Source organism: Dicentrarchus labrax, unplaced genomic scaffold, assembly GCF_905237075.1.
Source record: "Dicentrarchus labrax unplaced genomic scaffold, dlabrax2021, whole genome shotgun sequence".
Classification (NCBI taxonomy): Eukaryota; Metazoa; Chordata; class Actinopteri; family Moronidae; genus Dicentrarchus; species Dicentrarchus labrax.
The window spans coordinates 18,169,983-18,187,528 of record NW_026136713.1 but is presented as its reverse complement, the minus strand read 5'-3'; the positions used below and the strand labels follow the sequence as shown (position 1 = coordinate 18,187,528).

The window sequence follows — 17,546 nt, the reverse complement described above, 5'->3', positions numbered from 1 at the left end:
CTTCATGGTCTTCTCTGGGGTTTAGATTCTTGCTATTTTTCTGGCCAAAGTCACACTGCTGGTTTTTCTATTGAACTGCAGAGGTAGAAGACACAGATAGTGAGACTGAAGAGGGATTTTGAGGGTAAAGGTTAAGTAAGAAATCAAAGAAGCAAGATTTTTTTAAATGTGTGATTAAAAAAAAATAAGATTAAACATTTTTAATAGTGTAATACATGTTTATAGCCACATGGGGGAGCTGTGGTATTGTGTTGACTCGTACCAGCGAGAGAAAGAGAGAGAGAGAGAGAGAGAGAGAGAGAGAGAGAGAGAGAGAGAGAGAGAGAGAGAGAGGAGCTTGGGCACATATTGAAAATTCATGACACGCACTTCTCAACTTCTGCAAGATACACAGCAAGTATAATGAGCTCAAATCTGAGAACTTCCTGACTATTTTATCAGTTTGTATTTCTTTTGGGCTCCGTGTCTCTGTGTAACTCTAACTCTCTGTGTCATCATTTAAATATAAATTACTGGCACAGCTGTGGCTTTAACAATACTGCAAAAGACACTAACGAAGAAAATGGGAAATCTCTAAACAAACAGCAACTCTGGTCGCAGTAAAGATTGTGTAATGAGTTGGAATTGAATTGATGTGAGTCGCTCTCCGTGTATGTTTGCCCTTAATTACATTTTATCTTAATGTCTCTATCTTTTTTAGTCATCTAACGCTCCATCAGCTCATCCTACAATTGCTTTTTTAAATTCTGCCATATCTCTCTATCCTTTCCTCACCCTCTCTCCAGTCATTCTCTGTCTCTCAGTGTCTGACCTAGTTTTGGACAGCCTTTCTTACACACACACACACACACACACACATACACACACATAATACCACACATATACACACACAAAACCACTGTTCCCGCAGGTGCTTAAAATCCTTGAAAATTGGTTGAATTTCGATGTGGTGTTTTTAAGGTCCAGAGATGTCTGGAATTTTGATTTGTGAGGTTGAAATGGCTGGAATTGATCAAGGTCATGAAACAGCACTTTCAGACAATATTGCTTATGGCTGGCAGTGTTTTATTCCCATTATGCACTATGATTAACTCTCTTCTCTTCTCTCCTCTTCTCTTCTCTTCTCTTCTCTTCTCTTCTCTTCTCTTCATCTGAGGCTGCTGTTTGTACTTGTGGTAGTGTGATGCAGAGCAGTGTTGGCATGTTGCCCCGGACCAGACCAAAATACCCACGCACACAGCAACACACCATCCAAAACAAAGACACAAGCACACACATACACACTCAGCCCGCTGTGTATCTTCAAATCTTACTTCCGATACATTTGGACTTCTCGTGCTCTTTCATCACAAGTAAAAACACGCAGGCTTCTGCGTGGGAGGGCTTTTTCAAGGAGAGGACAGTGATGTCACAAAGGAACCACAGTTACAGCTACAGCACATGCTGAGCGAGAAGTTTCAACCATCTGGTCAATCATTATTCATAGCAAGGCGTAAACAGTAAAACGTGCTGCTGGGCATGTGTTGCAGCAAGTGTATGGTAGAGAGTGAGGATGGTGGGTTGCTGAACACGCTGCGACGGCGGCTGATCTCGAACAAAGGTGAAGTGGTCGGAATAAAGATACAAAAACGGGTGAGGAATACAGTATGTGAGGGGTTCTAAGACCACCTGGTCAGGCTTTGATGCCTTTCTAAATAATTTCACTGAAGCTGCAAGTTCACTTTGCACCAGTGGCAGTAAATTACAGGGGCAACTGGGTTACGTGCAAGCTTTAAGTGCCCCTCCACTCATAAATATGTTTTTCTTCTTGTTCCTACAGTCTGATGTTTGAGCCTCTCTGTGCAGAGTGATGCATGTGCAGAGTTTGACTCTAGAAGGATGTTTTCACATTCATCTGCTGAGAGTGGAAAGTACTTCTCTTTTCTTTCTCTGTACTCACTGAAAATCAGATTTTAAGGGTATATATGACTTAATGCACGTCTAGGAGGGATCTTTAAAAATCCTGTAATGTAACCATCAGTAAATTGCATAAATGAATATACTGTCGTTGCTTTATAGCAAATGGACAGAAGAGGAGAAAGATAGATCTGACTTGCGGCTGTTCTGGAGGCTACAGTTTTGAAGATACAGAGGAGCAGTTGTTTGGACATCCGATCCTATATTTAGGCCAGGTGCAGAGAAGCAGATTCAGTGACAGGAAAAGCAGAGAGTAACCACACAGTGGATTATAGCTTCTGCACTTTACTGGACTTAACAAGCAACATTTTAAAGGACTAGTGTGTAGGATTTAGTTGGATCTTCTTATTTTCAGGTGATTATACACTAATGAAAACATATTTATGAATATTATCTTCCATTTCTACCTATAGATCCTCCTAAACTTACACACTGCCAGTAAAAAATCTTTGCAGTGTCATTCTTTTGTAATCCAGAAGAGCAACACAAACACAAACGTTTCAGCTGATTTCTTTATCACCATTCAACCGAGTGTGTGGTTTGAACAGAAAAGAAGCACCAGGTGCATGCCATTAAAACAAATCAAACACGACAATGGAAATAGAGCACACAGAGCAGATTACTGTGGAAACGCGTGACAGTAAATAAGACTTAACTGAATTTGTCTAAATGAATAAGTGCAAACCAGTTCACAGAATTGTAAATACGAATAATAGAGTGGTGATCTTTGGCAAAACATGACAAAGGGTAAGGTGATGGCAAATATATTGATATGATGCTGATGTAACCAATCAAACAAAACAATAAACAGCATATGTGGATGGATACACTTTCAAATGAAGGCATGCAAGATACATGATCAAAATCCAATAGCTGCTGTCGTACAAATGATTAAACATACTTCCATATATTCACGAAACATATATATTAAAGGTAACTGGGTTTATTTTGGTAACCAAGGCAACTGGGTCTATAGGTTATTATAAGATGAAAGTAACTGCTGAGAACATGTCCGTCATAAACATCCACCAAAGCTTACAGCCCGACATCCTGGCTCAACTTTGACCCACATTACTCGCCGTAGTTGTGCTTTAAGTTCTAGTTTGGTTCCACTTCCAAATAAAACGGCAGCAGATCGAGCAAAAACTTTTTATTTGTCTTCAGCCTGTGTGATTGTTTGACTGTTGGTGTTTGCCCCCCTGTGGACCTATATATTCTTTTTTTTTTAGCAGTGTTGCTGCATTCTGAGATCTCATAAATTGTTTTGGGGAATACATCCGCTGGCTATAAAATAATGGAATAAAGAGGAAACATGCAACAACAATGGAAATGTAACTATTGCAGATGACCAGCCAAGTCCCAATTCTGAACAATATTTCACAGCATCCAGTAAAAACACAAATCTTTTAGGACCTTGTTAGAGAGGAACGTTGATGTTTGACTAATGGAGACCTGGTTGGGCCAAAATAAAGCCAGTTCAGTCCAGTGAAGTTGAGGAGCTTTAATCAGTGTGTGGTCACTTTCAATTAGTTTGTTTCTGTGGCTAGAAAAATGGCAGTTGACTTTAGTTCATGAGAACGGGATGTTTGTCCGTACTGCAGTCTTACTCTGTGATTTAAAGTGATCAGATAGACGTAGAACTACTACTGCTCTGCACCAGGGGCATAAAAGGACATCAAGGTCTCGTCCTCGGTATTGTGAATTTCAACGTTCTAATTTTACCTCTGATTATTCATGGTGGATTTTCGAAGGCTGTTTCTGGTCCTTTTTAGACTAAATAAATATAAAATGAAACTTGTAAAATTAGATTAAAATATAATAATTTAATCCACAGGGGCATGTAGGGAGAAGATTTACTGAATGAACAGAGAGATGAATAATGAAATTGTCCAAATTTTATTCGGTTCTCAGTAATCTTGCTACGGCCCTGCACCTTATATACAAACCTTGCACTGAACAAAGACTCCTCATAGCTCAGTGAGTTAGTGCACCTGGTCGAGTCTGAAAAGGTGCAAAGAGGTGACAGATTCTCAAGTGTCTGACTCACAAGAACATATAGAGGTGGTCTCTAATAGTCCTCAGAGCAGAGGTGAAGTCAGAGGTGTGTAGTTCATTGACTGAAACATGTGGTTTCCTGTTTAATTAGATCACAAGTCCTCTCTAATAACCGTGCATAATCACAAGTGCACTTTTAAGAAAAACATTTAAGAACCATTGTCCAGCTGTTGCTTAGTCACAGTTTGACATTAGTGACACATTTACGGGGGATGACGCCGGGCTTTATTTCTGTAAGATCCGTGCAGTATAAATAGCTGTACTTGTTATGAAGGGGAAATGTTTGCAGTGAATATCTCAGTGTGAGTTGTCTTCCACAGCCTTTTCCAGTGTGTGTTTGTATATAAATCTCTCTCTCTCTCTCTCTCTCTCTCTCTCTCTCTCTCTCTCTCTCTCTCTCCCTCCCTCTCTCTCTCTCTCCCTCCCTCCACCTCTGCCGCCTGTCAGCTTGCCTCGACCACGTAGCAGCTTCCTGGCAGCGGCAGCCGCTTGTGTCTACTCTCCCTCCTCTCTGACACACTCACACACTCTCAGTATCAGTAGCCCATGTAGAACCACGTAGCACCAGCTTTGGATTTTAACCACCACCACCACCACCAGCAGCAGCAGCAGCGGCGGCAGCGGCGGCAGCGGCAGCAGCAGCAGCAGCCGGAGCGCCAATGGATCTCTTTGAATTCGACTTTTTCAGAGACTGGGAGCTTGAACAACCATGGTAAGTCCTGCGCACTCTGCTTTATTCCCACTGTGGGGTTTTTTGTTATGTATGTGTGTATTTGGATGTGAGAAGGTTTTAAAGAAGCATGAACGGACATTGTTTATTTATTTATTTATTTCATTTTATTTTTTCCGAGATGGAGAGGCTGCCAAAAGTGAGTCCCGGAGAAATCGTGCAAACCCGTCTTTCTTTGTCACCGTAAAGCTGCCGTTGTTGCTTGAGACGTAGCCTGCACACACGCACACACACACACACACACACACACACACACACACGCACACAAACACACACACGCACTCAAACACACGCACGCAGCACAACGCCGGCTTTTACAGTCTCATTGTGATATTAAGGAATGTTTGATTTGAACGTGAGACCGCACCGGGGGAGGGGGGGTTGTGTGACAGAGCGGTGACAGGGTGAGCAGCAGTGATGTGCGGGATGAAACCAGACAACGTGAATGAATTGCGTCCTCATATTAGGTAACAGAAGTTTGGCAGTTCAGTGTCTCCTTGGATAACCCAGAGTTTGTGTGAGTGGCACAGTCATGGACACACAATGAAGGAGTGAAGTTGGGTTTGGGTTATTTCGGGAGGTCAGTGGGACCTCAGTGCTGGATGTGTGTGTTGATTGTGGAGCTCTGCAGTGGAGCAGTGGAGATTTGGAAATGCTCTAAAACTGATTTGCTTCCTCTTGTTCATAACCTCCAGTAATGTTCCACAAATTCATTAAATTGATGATTTATTGTGCTGGAGTGGCCCCTGCTCAGTCTGACATGTCGCTGCTCGCAGGTTGGTATAGAGTTTGTAGAGTGACTCCTTTTTTTTTATCCATAAATCGATTAGTTGATCACACAAATCTATTAATTATCTTTATTAAAGGAAATAAATCACCAAACAGTCTTTGGTTCCAGCCTTCTTAAATTTGAAGAATCTCCCTGCAATGTCTCTGTTTTATATGAACCTGATGGTTTGTTACACAGAACCATCTGGGAAGTTGTGATTGGAAACTGTTTGGAAAAAGGCAGACACTTGTCAGCGTCTATTACAACTTCAACCAATCAGATCAGATCAATTAACCATCTAACAGCTCTTACTGAAGCCAGCTGGGAGAAGAGTCGTTCTTTGCTCCTCTTTCACTGAAGAACGACTCTCCAGCTCTGAGACGCTAGCAGCATCTTCGCTAACCTCTACCTGAGCCGCCATTGTTGTTTAACGAACAGCATCTTCTCGCTGTGTCCCCCCTGTGGCTGCCGGTACTTCCTCTAAGGTACCACTGTGGTTTAACCACAAACGCACAGATTGAAGCCCGGCAGGATGGATTCTTGGGTGATCTCGTGATTTCGCAAGTCCTAAGGGACGTCCCCTTGGGTTATTGGAACTTGTGATGGGCATTTTTCACTTTGTCTGACATTTTATAGACAAAACGATTAATCGATTAATAGAACAATAGGCCGATATTAGCTTATTGCAGATATACTGTGTTAGTGTACATGCTGGCCAGTGTGAGATCATTTAGAAATAATCTCACCTTTACATGCCGGTAGTATGAGAGCACAGAAGTTGATTTTTATGCTGAAAAATGTCTCACTATGTATCTTGGTTACTATAAAAAAAAATTATTGTAGAAGATTGTTTATGTTACAAAATACCATTGGCCTGCATATTATAGGATCAGTATCAGGCTGAAAAAATCCATAATACATACATAATCTGTAATAATTGTTAGTTGCAGCCATAATAACCCATACGGTACAATATTGCCTTGCCTTACATTTCAGCCCTCAGTGAAGTCATTTCATTTACAGCAGAGGACATAAGAACAAAGGCTCACATGAGGAGAAGTGCAGTTAAAGGCTTTTAACACCAGGGAGGCCGAAAGATGCCGTAGGTTTTAAAAGACGACTGAGGGGCTGTCGGTTTGATGGAAGTTATACCTTTCTGAATTTAATTTAACATTTGTACAAAAGTTAGACAAATGAAAGGCAATTTGAAAATTCAGAACAGCTTGTCAGCTTGGACCCTGGTCGCACTGGCCTGCTCCCAGTTCAGGCTACAGTGTGGATTTATATAGCGCTTTAATCCAAAGCCCTTTACAATTTCACCTCTCATTCACCCGTTTACCGCCAACGCTGAAATTAGTGGACGGCCCGCTCTACCTGCTGAGCCGCAGCCTCCCCGCTGTATGTATGTTCAGGAAATTCCCTCTGAATGAATAAAAATGAGGAAAGCTTCTGCAGGTTTGCATGACTAAAAACATTATACATGAAGCATGTTTCATTAACACACACACACACACACACACACACACACACACACACACGCTGGTTAAATATTGTGCTGGGTATTCTTTTTTTTTTTTCAGAGCAGTGCTTTAAAAGTGCAATGCAGCTGTCCAAATGCTGACATGGTCGTTTCTGGCTTTAGTACGTGTGAATGTAAGGTGATGCCCATGAAACCTCAGGAAACTCTTCTGGATCCATAGATAGATTCATTCGTTTTTAAAACATTATCAGACATGTTTTGCTACAGGTTTTATGTGCTGATAAATACTGTTGACTACAGTATATTTTTAGGCTCTTTTACATAGTGCTAGAATTGTAAGAAGGATTGTAGGAGGCACAGTATATACTGTCAGCCTCTCCAGTTCAACTACGTATTATAGTGGGAGCACAATAACTTGGCAACCGTGTTGCTGTTTTGAATCCATATTCCAGCGGGGAGAATCCGAGCGGGGAAAGTGACACACGCTGCTGTCCCTCAGCAGCCACCATGGAAGGGCCCTAGAGCAAGGTACTTAACCCCCCGCTGCTGGAGTGGAGCTGCTCAGGGCTCAACAGCAAGCTCAGGGTGTCTACACATGTAACCCTCCCCCTGCCACCACTCCATCACACTGCTGCTGCTGTCTGCTGGTCCTGATGGGAAACTGGGAGCTGGCACCGAAAAATGTTGTTTTACAGGACAGAAAGCACAGAACAGAACTGTGCAAGAAACAGCTGATTAAAAAAACAATAAAGCAGAGCTGCGGATGGGTTGATCGGCTGAAAGGTGAAACTGGATTAGATCTTCACCTGTAGGCGGAGGTGAGAATGAAAACTCGAAGACTCTCCTTGACTTATGATTGCATGGTCTATAATAAAGCAAGGTCTATTTCCTTTAGCTGTTCTCAGCTGGTGTGAACGCCAGATAAATAGAGAACTGACAAGTTCACTCAGCTGCACCACTTCAAAGTTTGAGACTAAAACAACCTGTGTTTATGTGGGTTTGGACGATATGACAATATTATACATTAACACAAAAATAGATTTTGCCATACTGTTCATATTATGGTAGCTATCACTTTAATAGTTATCTCAGGACACCTTTCAAATAGAGCAGGTCTAGACCGTACTCCTTATAAAGAAAAACTCAGATACATTTATGTTTTTCATGTAAAATAGTACCAGTCAAGTAAAACAATCTTGAGTTTAAAGGGGTTAATCACTCTTTAGTGAAACTGCTTGCAACTCATATGCAGATGCATCCTGTCACAAGGTAGACTTTACAGATGCAACTAATGATTACTGTCATTATTTGATTATTTTCTCGATTTATTTCCTCTTTTCCTTAAAATATCAGGAAATTGTAAAGATTGCCTGTTACAGTTTCTCAGAACTTAAGGTGACAGTCAGGATGCTACCTTTCTTTCTTTTACTAACCATAATGAAGTATTTTTACGCCTAAATATACTCTTAAAAAACAGCCATATACATCATTCAACATGTTGGCATCAGATCAGAAAAGGCTCATATTAGAAGTTTGGACTTTTCTGTCCGATAATATGAATGTTATTGTCTTCAGAAGTGATATGCTTCACTTGTAAGTGGACAGTGTGAACCTAAAGGCCTCCGATATGAATGCTTGTCGGATCGACAGCGTGAGAATCCTTCACACCCAACGCCTTTCTGACTCAAAACTGGAGATTATAAACTTTTCAAAACTGACAATCACACCTATTTCACACAGTAATTCACCAGGTATGCATAAGTGTAGGGAGTAGTAAAGAGGGTGTGAACCTCTTTCTCAAGCTCTCTTTTTACATTTTGCACTCAGCTATCTCCGTCACGTTCCGTGTGTGCAAACGAGTGCCTCACCATGACAGCTCTGGAGGAGAGACGGCACACTCGTACCATGCATTGTGTTGAGACTACAAAGACTTGTGAAAGAAGGGTTTCTTGAAGAGAGATCGTGAAGGAAGTAGAATGCAGCCGGAGGAGGAAATGACAAATGGGTCTTTGAGTGTGGCCATTCAGATCAGTATATAAACACTTTCACCTTTTAAACATGGTCGACATACAGTATATGAACCAGTTCATTTCAAGTGTGTTGAACCCTGAAACTAGTCAAATATAAATGATACAATAAGTTCAACTTTACCTGCATGATCCAGGCCAAAGACAGCATGATGAAATGTATCTGGTTGGGCATGGAGCCAGTGCAGATGTTGCTGCTCCCAACCAGAGTCCTTTACCAACAGCTCTGGAAAGCTGCTTTGATGTCGCTGACATCTCAGGGCTAATAAATGGTAAAATGGACTCAACTGTCCCAGATTATAAGGAGGAGAACACCTCCACTGGGGGAAGAAAACCAGAATGTTAAGGAATAATTATTTTCAAATGGACCTATTCATCTCAAATTTTACAATGGATTTTGCATGCATAAAAGCTGACACACACCTTGAATAGAACCCAGGAATATCAGTCAGATTGGAGTTAAAAGTCTGTCACCAGCCATTGATGTGCGGCTCCGGTTTGACAGTGGATTTTCCCTTTAAGGGAGAGAGAAAACAATCTTGAAGCTCCCCACGCCTTTGTTAAATCTGAACGAATCCAAGACTGTAGGTCTCCTCCTCCTCCTGAAGAAATACCCTTTCATCTCCTCTCCTCTTTGTTGCTCTTTCTCCCTCCTCCTCCTCCCATCTCACTCCTTGTTTCATTCTCTCGCTCGGAGATCTGAAGGCTTTGTATAATTGTAATAGGGCTTGCATTGAATGTTGCGTACTCCTCGCTGTAATTGCCCATCATGTAGCCGGCTAATCATGGCAGTGGAATCTGGGGGAGATCGCTTTGAATGTTAACTGACACTGATGGTGATTGGTTGAACCATTTAAGTAGTTAATTAGGGAATTGATTACACATATCGTCAGCATGAAATTCCAGATTCCAGCTGCGCTTTTTGGAGCTTAAAAGTTCACATCTGCAGGAAAACACTCTAATTATTATTATTATTATTATTATTGGATGTTATTGGCTCTTTAAATTCTTTGAATGATTTTTCTTTATAAGCTACTGCAAAATGTAAAATAAATATGGATTAAAATGCTGCTTCCAGACCATAAAATGGGAATAAGCTCACAAATGGAGAAGATGGGATCTGCAGGAATAAAGTGGTGACAGAGTCAATTTATAGTCAATGCATTCAATGTTCAGTCTCACAGTCCAATATTCAATCTGCCCGTCAATCTTCCCAAGCTTTCAATCAGTTCAGTCACACGTGTGAGCTCAATACGCACAGAATCATTCATCACACAGAAATTTCCATCCTCGCTGTGTGATGGGCCTCGGCTTGCCAAACCAGCTCCACTTGATGATACTTCACACCAACATCATCAGCAACTCAGAGGCTGTGAAAGGAAACTGTGTCTCATCCCAAACTGGAACAAACAAATGCTCAAAAACTAGCAGCAGATAACACTGAAGGAAGCGTTCGATCTGGCGGGCCAATTATCCGTCAGGGCTGTACAGGGAGCTCTGTCAGCAGGTGTGAGCCGCAGTGAAGAAGATGGGAAAACCAGTCAGATCACCTGGGGTCTGTGTGGGAGGAAGTAGTCGCTGTCCGTGGTGCTGAAGTCTCTCAGGAGAAAAAGAAACGATACATCAATTTTACTTCAGCTTTATTTTGTGTGCCTTTTTGTTCAAGTTTTAATTCCACGTAAAAAAAAAAGGACCACAAAAACTAATCTTTTCATCTGATAAAAATGGAGATTAAAAAAAGAAGCATCACGAGGTTATAGAAGGACACACATGGCAAAATCAAATTTACAAATTTCCCTCACAGTTTGTAAAGACGCTGGCAGAATGAAAAAGATCTAATCAGAAAAAAAAGAAAAGTTATTCTGCGTGACAAACCTTGAGTGATTGGAAGCAGGGCTGCAAATGGCATTTATTTAATTATTGATTAATCTGTCAATTGTTTTTAGGATTAATCAAGTAAAACTAAAACAATGTTTTAGATAGTGACAAATACACATCAGAATTTCATCATCAGAATTTTTAAATTTACATATACAGGAGATGGAGAAAAATTCCCATATTTAAGAAGCTGGAACGTCATAAATTGAATAAATTATGAATTGATTAATAAAATTGTCATCTCATCAACTAATTGTTTGAGCACTAAATAGAGAAATATTTTAAAAAAAATCTGCATTCATGTTTTTTGAGCCACTTAGGGGCAGCAAAGAGCGTAAACACAAAACTTACAAGTTATAATCTTATAACAAAATTTCTCCAATACTGCCTAAAATTCAGTATTGGCGGCTGTCATTGATCGAATACTATATGATGTATTAGCTCTGAAACAGGACTCTACTACTTCCCAACAGTGCCCCTTTTTTCCCGGGATAGGTAAGCCACGAGCCGCCTTACTCTGATTCTGACAAAGGATTTAACTTGAGCCAGGTAAATGGTAAATGGACTGTAATTGTATAGCGCCTCTCTAGTCTTCCGACCACTCGAAGCGCTTTTACACCACATGCCACATTCATCCCTTCACACACATTCATACAGTGATGGCGAAGGCTATCACAAAGAGAAATTTGTGAGCTCATTGACAAACATTCATACACCAAGCATCAAGAGCAATTTAAGTTCAGTTTCTTGCTCGTGCTTGGCTGATTAGTGGACTACCCGCTCTTCCTACTGAGCCACAGCCGCCCCTAGGTAACAATGATAGCAATCATACAGGCTTACACACACACTCGGTATTGGCCGCCCTGCACATAGTTTAGTATCAGGAAGGAAAAAATGGAATTGAAACACATCCAGCTTGCTAACTCTCCTGGATGTAGTGCACAGGGAGTTTGTAGTGCTTTCTTGCTAAAAACAGCTGCCTGCTATATGGTTTGAAAATGATGTTGATGGGAGCGGTGAGACTGAACCAAAACGAAATGAGCTGAAAGATGCTAAAACGCTCTGTAGAGCTGAGAGGAACTGCAGACAATTCTCCGTGGATTTGTTTCTATGATTGACAGTTTTCACATTAAGCACAGTCATTTAATCCATTGTTAATATCAAAAATATTGATCAGAGCAGCTTTAACATAGTGTTTCCAGATTTTATAAAGCTCATATGGTTTGATGTATTCCAGAAGTATTTATTAAATTCTGTGCCAAAGAATAATTAGGGGGACTTGTCAGTGATCCACTGCAGACTTGGACTGAATCTTTCCTCGCTGCAAAGGCTGTAATATTATACAGATGTATCTTTCCAACTATTTATACAGTTTAACAAGCAAGTCCAAGTAATAATGAGACAGAATCTCCAAATCTTAAAATATTTTCTTTTCTTTTAGGATTTAGATCCAGTATCACTGCAAAATGACACAAGGCCCTAAACAGTTCAAGTATCACATCTGTGACATATTAGGATTGAAAAATGGTCTAACAGAAGATGTGAAGGAGGGGAATTCTCAACTAAGTTATTGTATGATTAGATACTGTTATTGCATTCTTACAAATATCTGTCACATGTTATAATCACTTAACGCTGACTGTTTCTTTCCCTCGTCTTTTTGCAAAAGATATCCATAGAAAAACTGGAAGTGAAATAACTAAAACAGCGCTGACAGTCATCAAAGTTGTGGAAGAGATAATAAAAATAATTAAGGACACGGAGCCTTTCAGCTAATTGTTCAGCAGACAATCCACTTATATTATTACATCACACTTTCCCAATCTTCTGTGCTTTAAAGTCATTTTTCATAATTAAGGTATAACAATTGGTTGAACTGATTTAAGTCAACTGTTAAAACTTTATTATTGAGTAAATTTAGACCCCTATCTATGGCTGAGAGTAAAGAGCTAAGCCATCTGTTCAGTTTTGTAAGTGTCTTATAAGAAAATAAAATATCAACCATCTGGATGGGATATAAAATCCTCAGCAGAACATTTATCTTTATCAGTGAGAGTGCACTCTCCCTCCTGCCACCTTCAGTACACATGTACGCTGCAGTTGGTCTCCATAAGAACATACAGTGTTTTTTGACAGTGGAAAAGGGGGAAAAAGGAAATATTGGCTTCCCTTAAAGATGAAAAGAAATTAGTAATTATATATATAACTTCATTCAACTCTTTTCACAGTCACTACTACGCTCATCTAGTCAAGGGTTTTACTCTTCAGTATGTATTGTACAGCTTCATCAGAAGTAATGGAAGCTTTTAAAATGGACTTCTGTTCTGTGGATGGCAGATCTAATAGATCTAATCCAGCAAAGAAGGTCTCTATTAACTTCAGAGGCATCATTCTTTTGTTGCAGAGGACAATAAATGAGCAGAAAGGGGGCTGAAAATATCAGTAATGAATTCATTTTAGAAAAAGGTGTTACCATCCTGAATTATTTCAACTCACTAAGCACTAAAAATCCACCCTGTTTTTCTGATGTTTCCCTGGTTTATCACCGTATTTACAGACAAACTGAACAAAGTGCCTAGATTTTTCCTTAACATTGCTTTATAATAACCTTATAAAAGTGATATAAGGGATGGAAATAAGGGGAAGCTTGGCTCTCCTGAAGGAAACATGTACAGGTTTATATATTTCTGTATATTTAGATTTCTGAAATAAATAGTAGAGTAATAGTAAAGCACTTGTCAACGTGCATGTTTATTTGTGCTTAACAATTTCAGATAATTTGTGTTTAATGACAATGCTGTCTATTCCTGCCATCCATGCGGGGTGCACTTAACATGTATTACACACTGGACATAATTGCCATGGGATGCAACCTACGTAGGTCTGGTCTGTTTCACAAAGTAATGCAAACCATTGCCCGTCCACTGTGTGTTTGCATTTTTATTGTTTCTCAGGGGAGAGCAATAAAAAAAAAACGGTGAATATTTTTCCTGCTTCTTTGTTGTTGCACTTTAATTATTCTATATATGAACTGAAATGTAGTCATAGTATATTTTTGCACGTAGGCGGGCACATTCATGAATGTGCATGCATGTGCACTGTACACTGAATCAATGAAAAAAAGGGCTCCACGAAAGTCACGGTGTAATTCGAACATGAAAGTGGTTTTACACAGCATCCCAAGTAATCTTTGATTCAATTAAGCAACAGATGTAAAGGGCAGCTGTAGCTCTCGGCTGACATACATTAAAACACCACGTTCTATGTACAAGGCCTAAGCTTAGTAGGAGTCATAAAATAACCATTCACAGTGAAGTTAGGTAGTCAAAAGAGACATGAGGAAACCAAACCCTCTTACAGAAACTAACTGATTTAACTTAAAAGAGCTGAATAGTCACAATGATATAAAAATTAAAATGAGCACGTTAACCAACAGCACCCTTATCTAAACCAAGAAAAGGCTTGAATTAAAATTTAATTTGAGACTCATCCATCTAGAACAAACTATTACAATATTATCCCTTGGGCTAGGCTTTCATGATACAATAATTCTCAATTCATATTATGTAAACAAAGTAAAATAAGACTTATTGAGTGTCTGAGATGTCCAGAAACATGCAGTCTGCCATCTGTCTCTTCCAGGGTAGATTTGAATTCTGCGACTTGTTCGGGGGTGTCGAAGGTCTCGGAGGCTTCATCAGCCATAATTTGCACCTCAGCAGGATACAGTAACGCATATGTTCTGTTATGTGCTACGTTCCCAGAGCATCAACTTCACCTTGTCAAATGTTACACGCCCCTTGTTGGAGAAATGATGAAATCTAATTATCACTGTCCAAGGGCACTGACTGGGATCTGATTTCGCTGCAGGTGTGATTTACCTGCTCCAGTGTAATGTAACCCCATTTAATCTGCAGCTGTAGGAACTCCGGTAACCAGCTCTGAAAGAACTTCATTGGACCATGCAACCCCTTTGCCCTTTCAGGAATCCCAATAATGTGGATATTGTGACAGCATCTGGAGTGTTTCATAGTTTGAGGAAGCACTTTATCAGTAACTACAGTCACTCTAGCATTGGTATTGGCAATCACACGCTTTTCTTAAATTGGTTTTGACACTCCTATAATTATTGCACAATCCACTTTCTCCTTGTAAGTTGCATCATGTTATTGATTATTAGCCAAAAGGTCACAGGGCTCAGTAAGGTGCAATATGGCTATTAGCTGTTTCAGTAACCAGGCTTCATTCAGCCCGCCTCAGCTGCACCCACACTTCACGTCTTTCCCCAGAAGAAAGCTATGGGTGACGTCAATGAGACTACTTTCATTTTTAATTTATACTGTCTATGGTTATACCACCATTATCCCAAGTTTATTTATTCACTTGGATAAGGATTTATATTAAATATTTAAAATAAATCTGATTGCTTTGTAATTGTTGACTTAAATGTCTGATCTCTAGTAAAACCATCACACGTTCTTCATCATTTATCATCAGTGATAAAAGGGTAGATTTAGCTTGTGTTCTCGTTTATTAGTAACGTCTTTAAAACAGCTAACGAAACTATAATTAAAAAAGCCAACATGAATTCACACAAAGCAACTTACCGTGACAATCATGAGATGATAAGACCCAACCGGCACTCCGTGTCTCAACGAGGTGCAATAAAAAGTCACTCACGAGTGCAGCTCAAGTACTTACACTGAGGTATGTCCCTCTGAGCTGCAATATCTTTATTAAAAAAGAGTGTTCCCCAGATCAAAAGCTGTTTCACATGTAAGCTGTCAGTTTACCAAATAAGCAGAAATGGAGATTGTTGCCCTGTGTTAAGATATTATTTTCTGTTAAGAGTGTGCAAAATGCAATTGCCTTGTCAATAGATGTGACTAAAAGCCTTGTAACTACTAATTAGACTATAAAGCTGAATACTGTGCCGTATCTTCCCCATGGGATCAGATCACCAAGCTTCTGTTGTAGCTGCTGTTCTAATATTGGCAGAGTTTCCCACCTTTTAATACTCATATTTATCTGTGTAGTTATTGCTCCAGCAGTCCTTTTTTATGTCTGTTTTTAAAGATTACTTTTGGGGTGGTTTTCTTTATCAGAGAACAAACAGTGGGGAGATAACGGGAGGGTGAGCTGTTGTAGAGTTTCTGAACCACATTCAAACCCACAATAGTGTGAAAATTACCAGCAATTGTAATATCCATCAGATATGTATTCATATATAGTAGCTGGAAGTTTTTGCACAATATGAAGTGCACTGTAATATAAAATGTGTGCTTTTTCAGTGGCATTTTGTTTATTTAGCAATGAATTTATTTAATTAGTAAACTATTTGCCTCAGATAATATTCGCTCATTTGCTGTGAGAATTGAATTAGGAATGGGTCAAATTAGTTAATGAGGAGCTTGCTTGAAATTACATTCCTAATTTGTTGTTAAAAACTAATTAAGAGTGAGTTCAATTAGTTAATCAAGTATTTGCTTTAAGTAGTTTCCCCCTAATTTGTTGTTAAATTTTAATTAGTAATTAGTTTAAGTAGTTAATGAAGTACAGTGTTTGCTCTGTGACACTAATTCAGACGGCACAATTGTCTGTCATGATGATGTTAATTTATTACAATGTGATTTTGCATAATGTTGATTGATTGACCAGTGTGAGTTTACTACTGCTGCTACTGTGTATACTAATGATTGATAATCCACAATAATAAGAGTTATGATAAACACTGTGGCTGTCTTCACTACAGTATCTTTCAAAAACAGTTTTAACCGCTGTACCTTATTAAAAAACAAAATTCAATCTCATACATAATAAAAGTCGTGACTGGGCAAGGCATATCAGCAGGAGCCTGTGTGTGTGTGTGTGTGTGTGTGTGTGTGTGTGTGTTGGAGGGTTTAGAGAAAGAGAGAGCACAAGAGAGCGAGAGACTTGGCAGTCAACACCAGGTAGCTTCTGCCCTCGTGCCCCCAAGATACCAAGACAATACACACACACACACACACACACACACACACACACACACACACACACACACACACGCACTCACACACACACTCACACTCACACACACATACACACCAGGTCCCGAGGTTGGCAGAGCCATCTGCCAAGAGGAGCATGGTGCTGAGGAATGATAACGCATGCCACACACACACACACACACACACACACACACACACACACACACACACACACTGCCTTGAACCCAGTGCTCTAGTAGTTCTCTCCTCACTTTGTGACTGTATAGCTGTATAAATGTGTGTGTGAGTATTTTAAGGTGGCATTAAGCCGAGTTCTTGCTTTACGGCTTTACACAGACATATTGGAAACCTGTCCAGCTGTCTGTTAGAGGGATGTTTTAGCCTTCTGAACTTAAATGTTTTAGCAGGTTCATTTTGTCTAACATCATTATGGTGCAAACACCTAGATGTTGTTATGTTTCCGGCAGAGTCCTGCGCGGGTTGACCCGTACCCATCCCGCATCTGCAAAAAATAATTTGTTTTATAAATAAATAAATGCAGATTGCAGAGGGAAAGGCATTGGAATCAGACTTCTGAGAAACAGCTTGCACAGTGCAGGACGTAGCTGCCACTGAGGACACTGAGGTCATGTCGTCCACATTTATTTCTGTGACTCAATATAAA

At 40.0% G+C, this 17,546-nt stretch overlaps 1 protein-coding gene across 1 annotated transcript in view; it reads left to right on the top strand.

The window, feature by feature from the left end:
* The first annotated feature begins 4,333 nt into the window (after positions 1-4,333).
* The window catches only part of aff2 (AF4/FMR2 family, member 2), a 156,855-nt gene continuing 143,642 nt past the window's right edge, over positions 4,334-17,546 (top strand). The window contains exon 1 of the mRNA XM_051419060.1: positions 4,334-4,723. Coding sequence (XP_051275020.1) covers positions 4,671-4,723 — 53 coding nt within the window. The 5' untranslated portion in view covers positions 4,334-4,670. The remainder of the gene's footprint in view (positions 4,724-17,546) is intronic.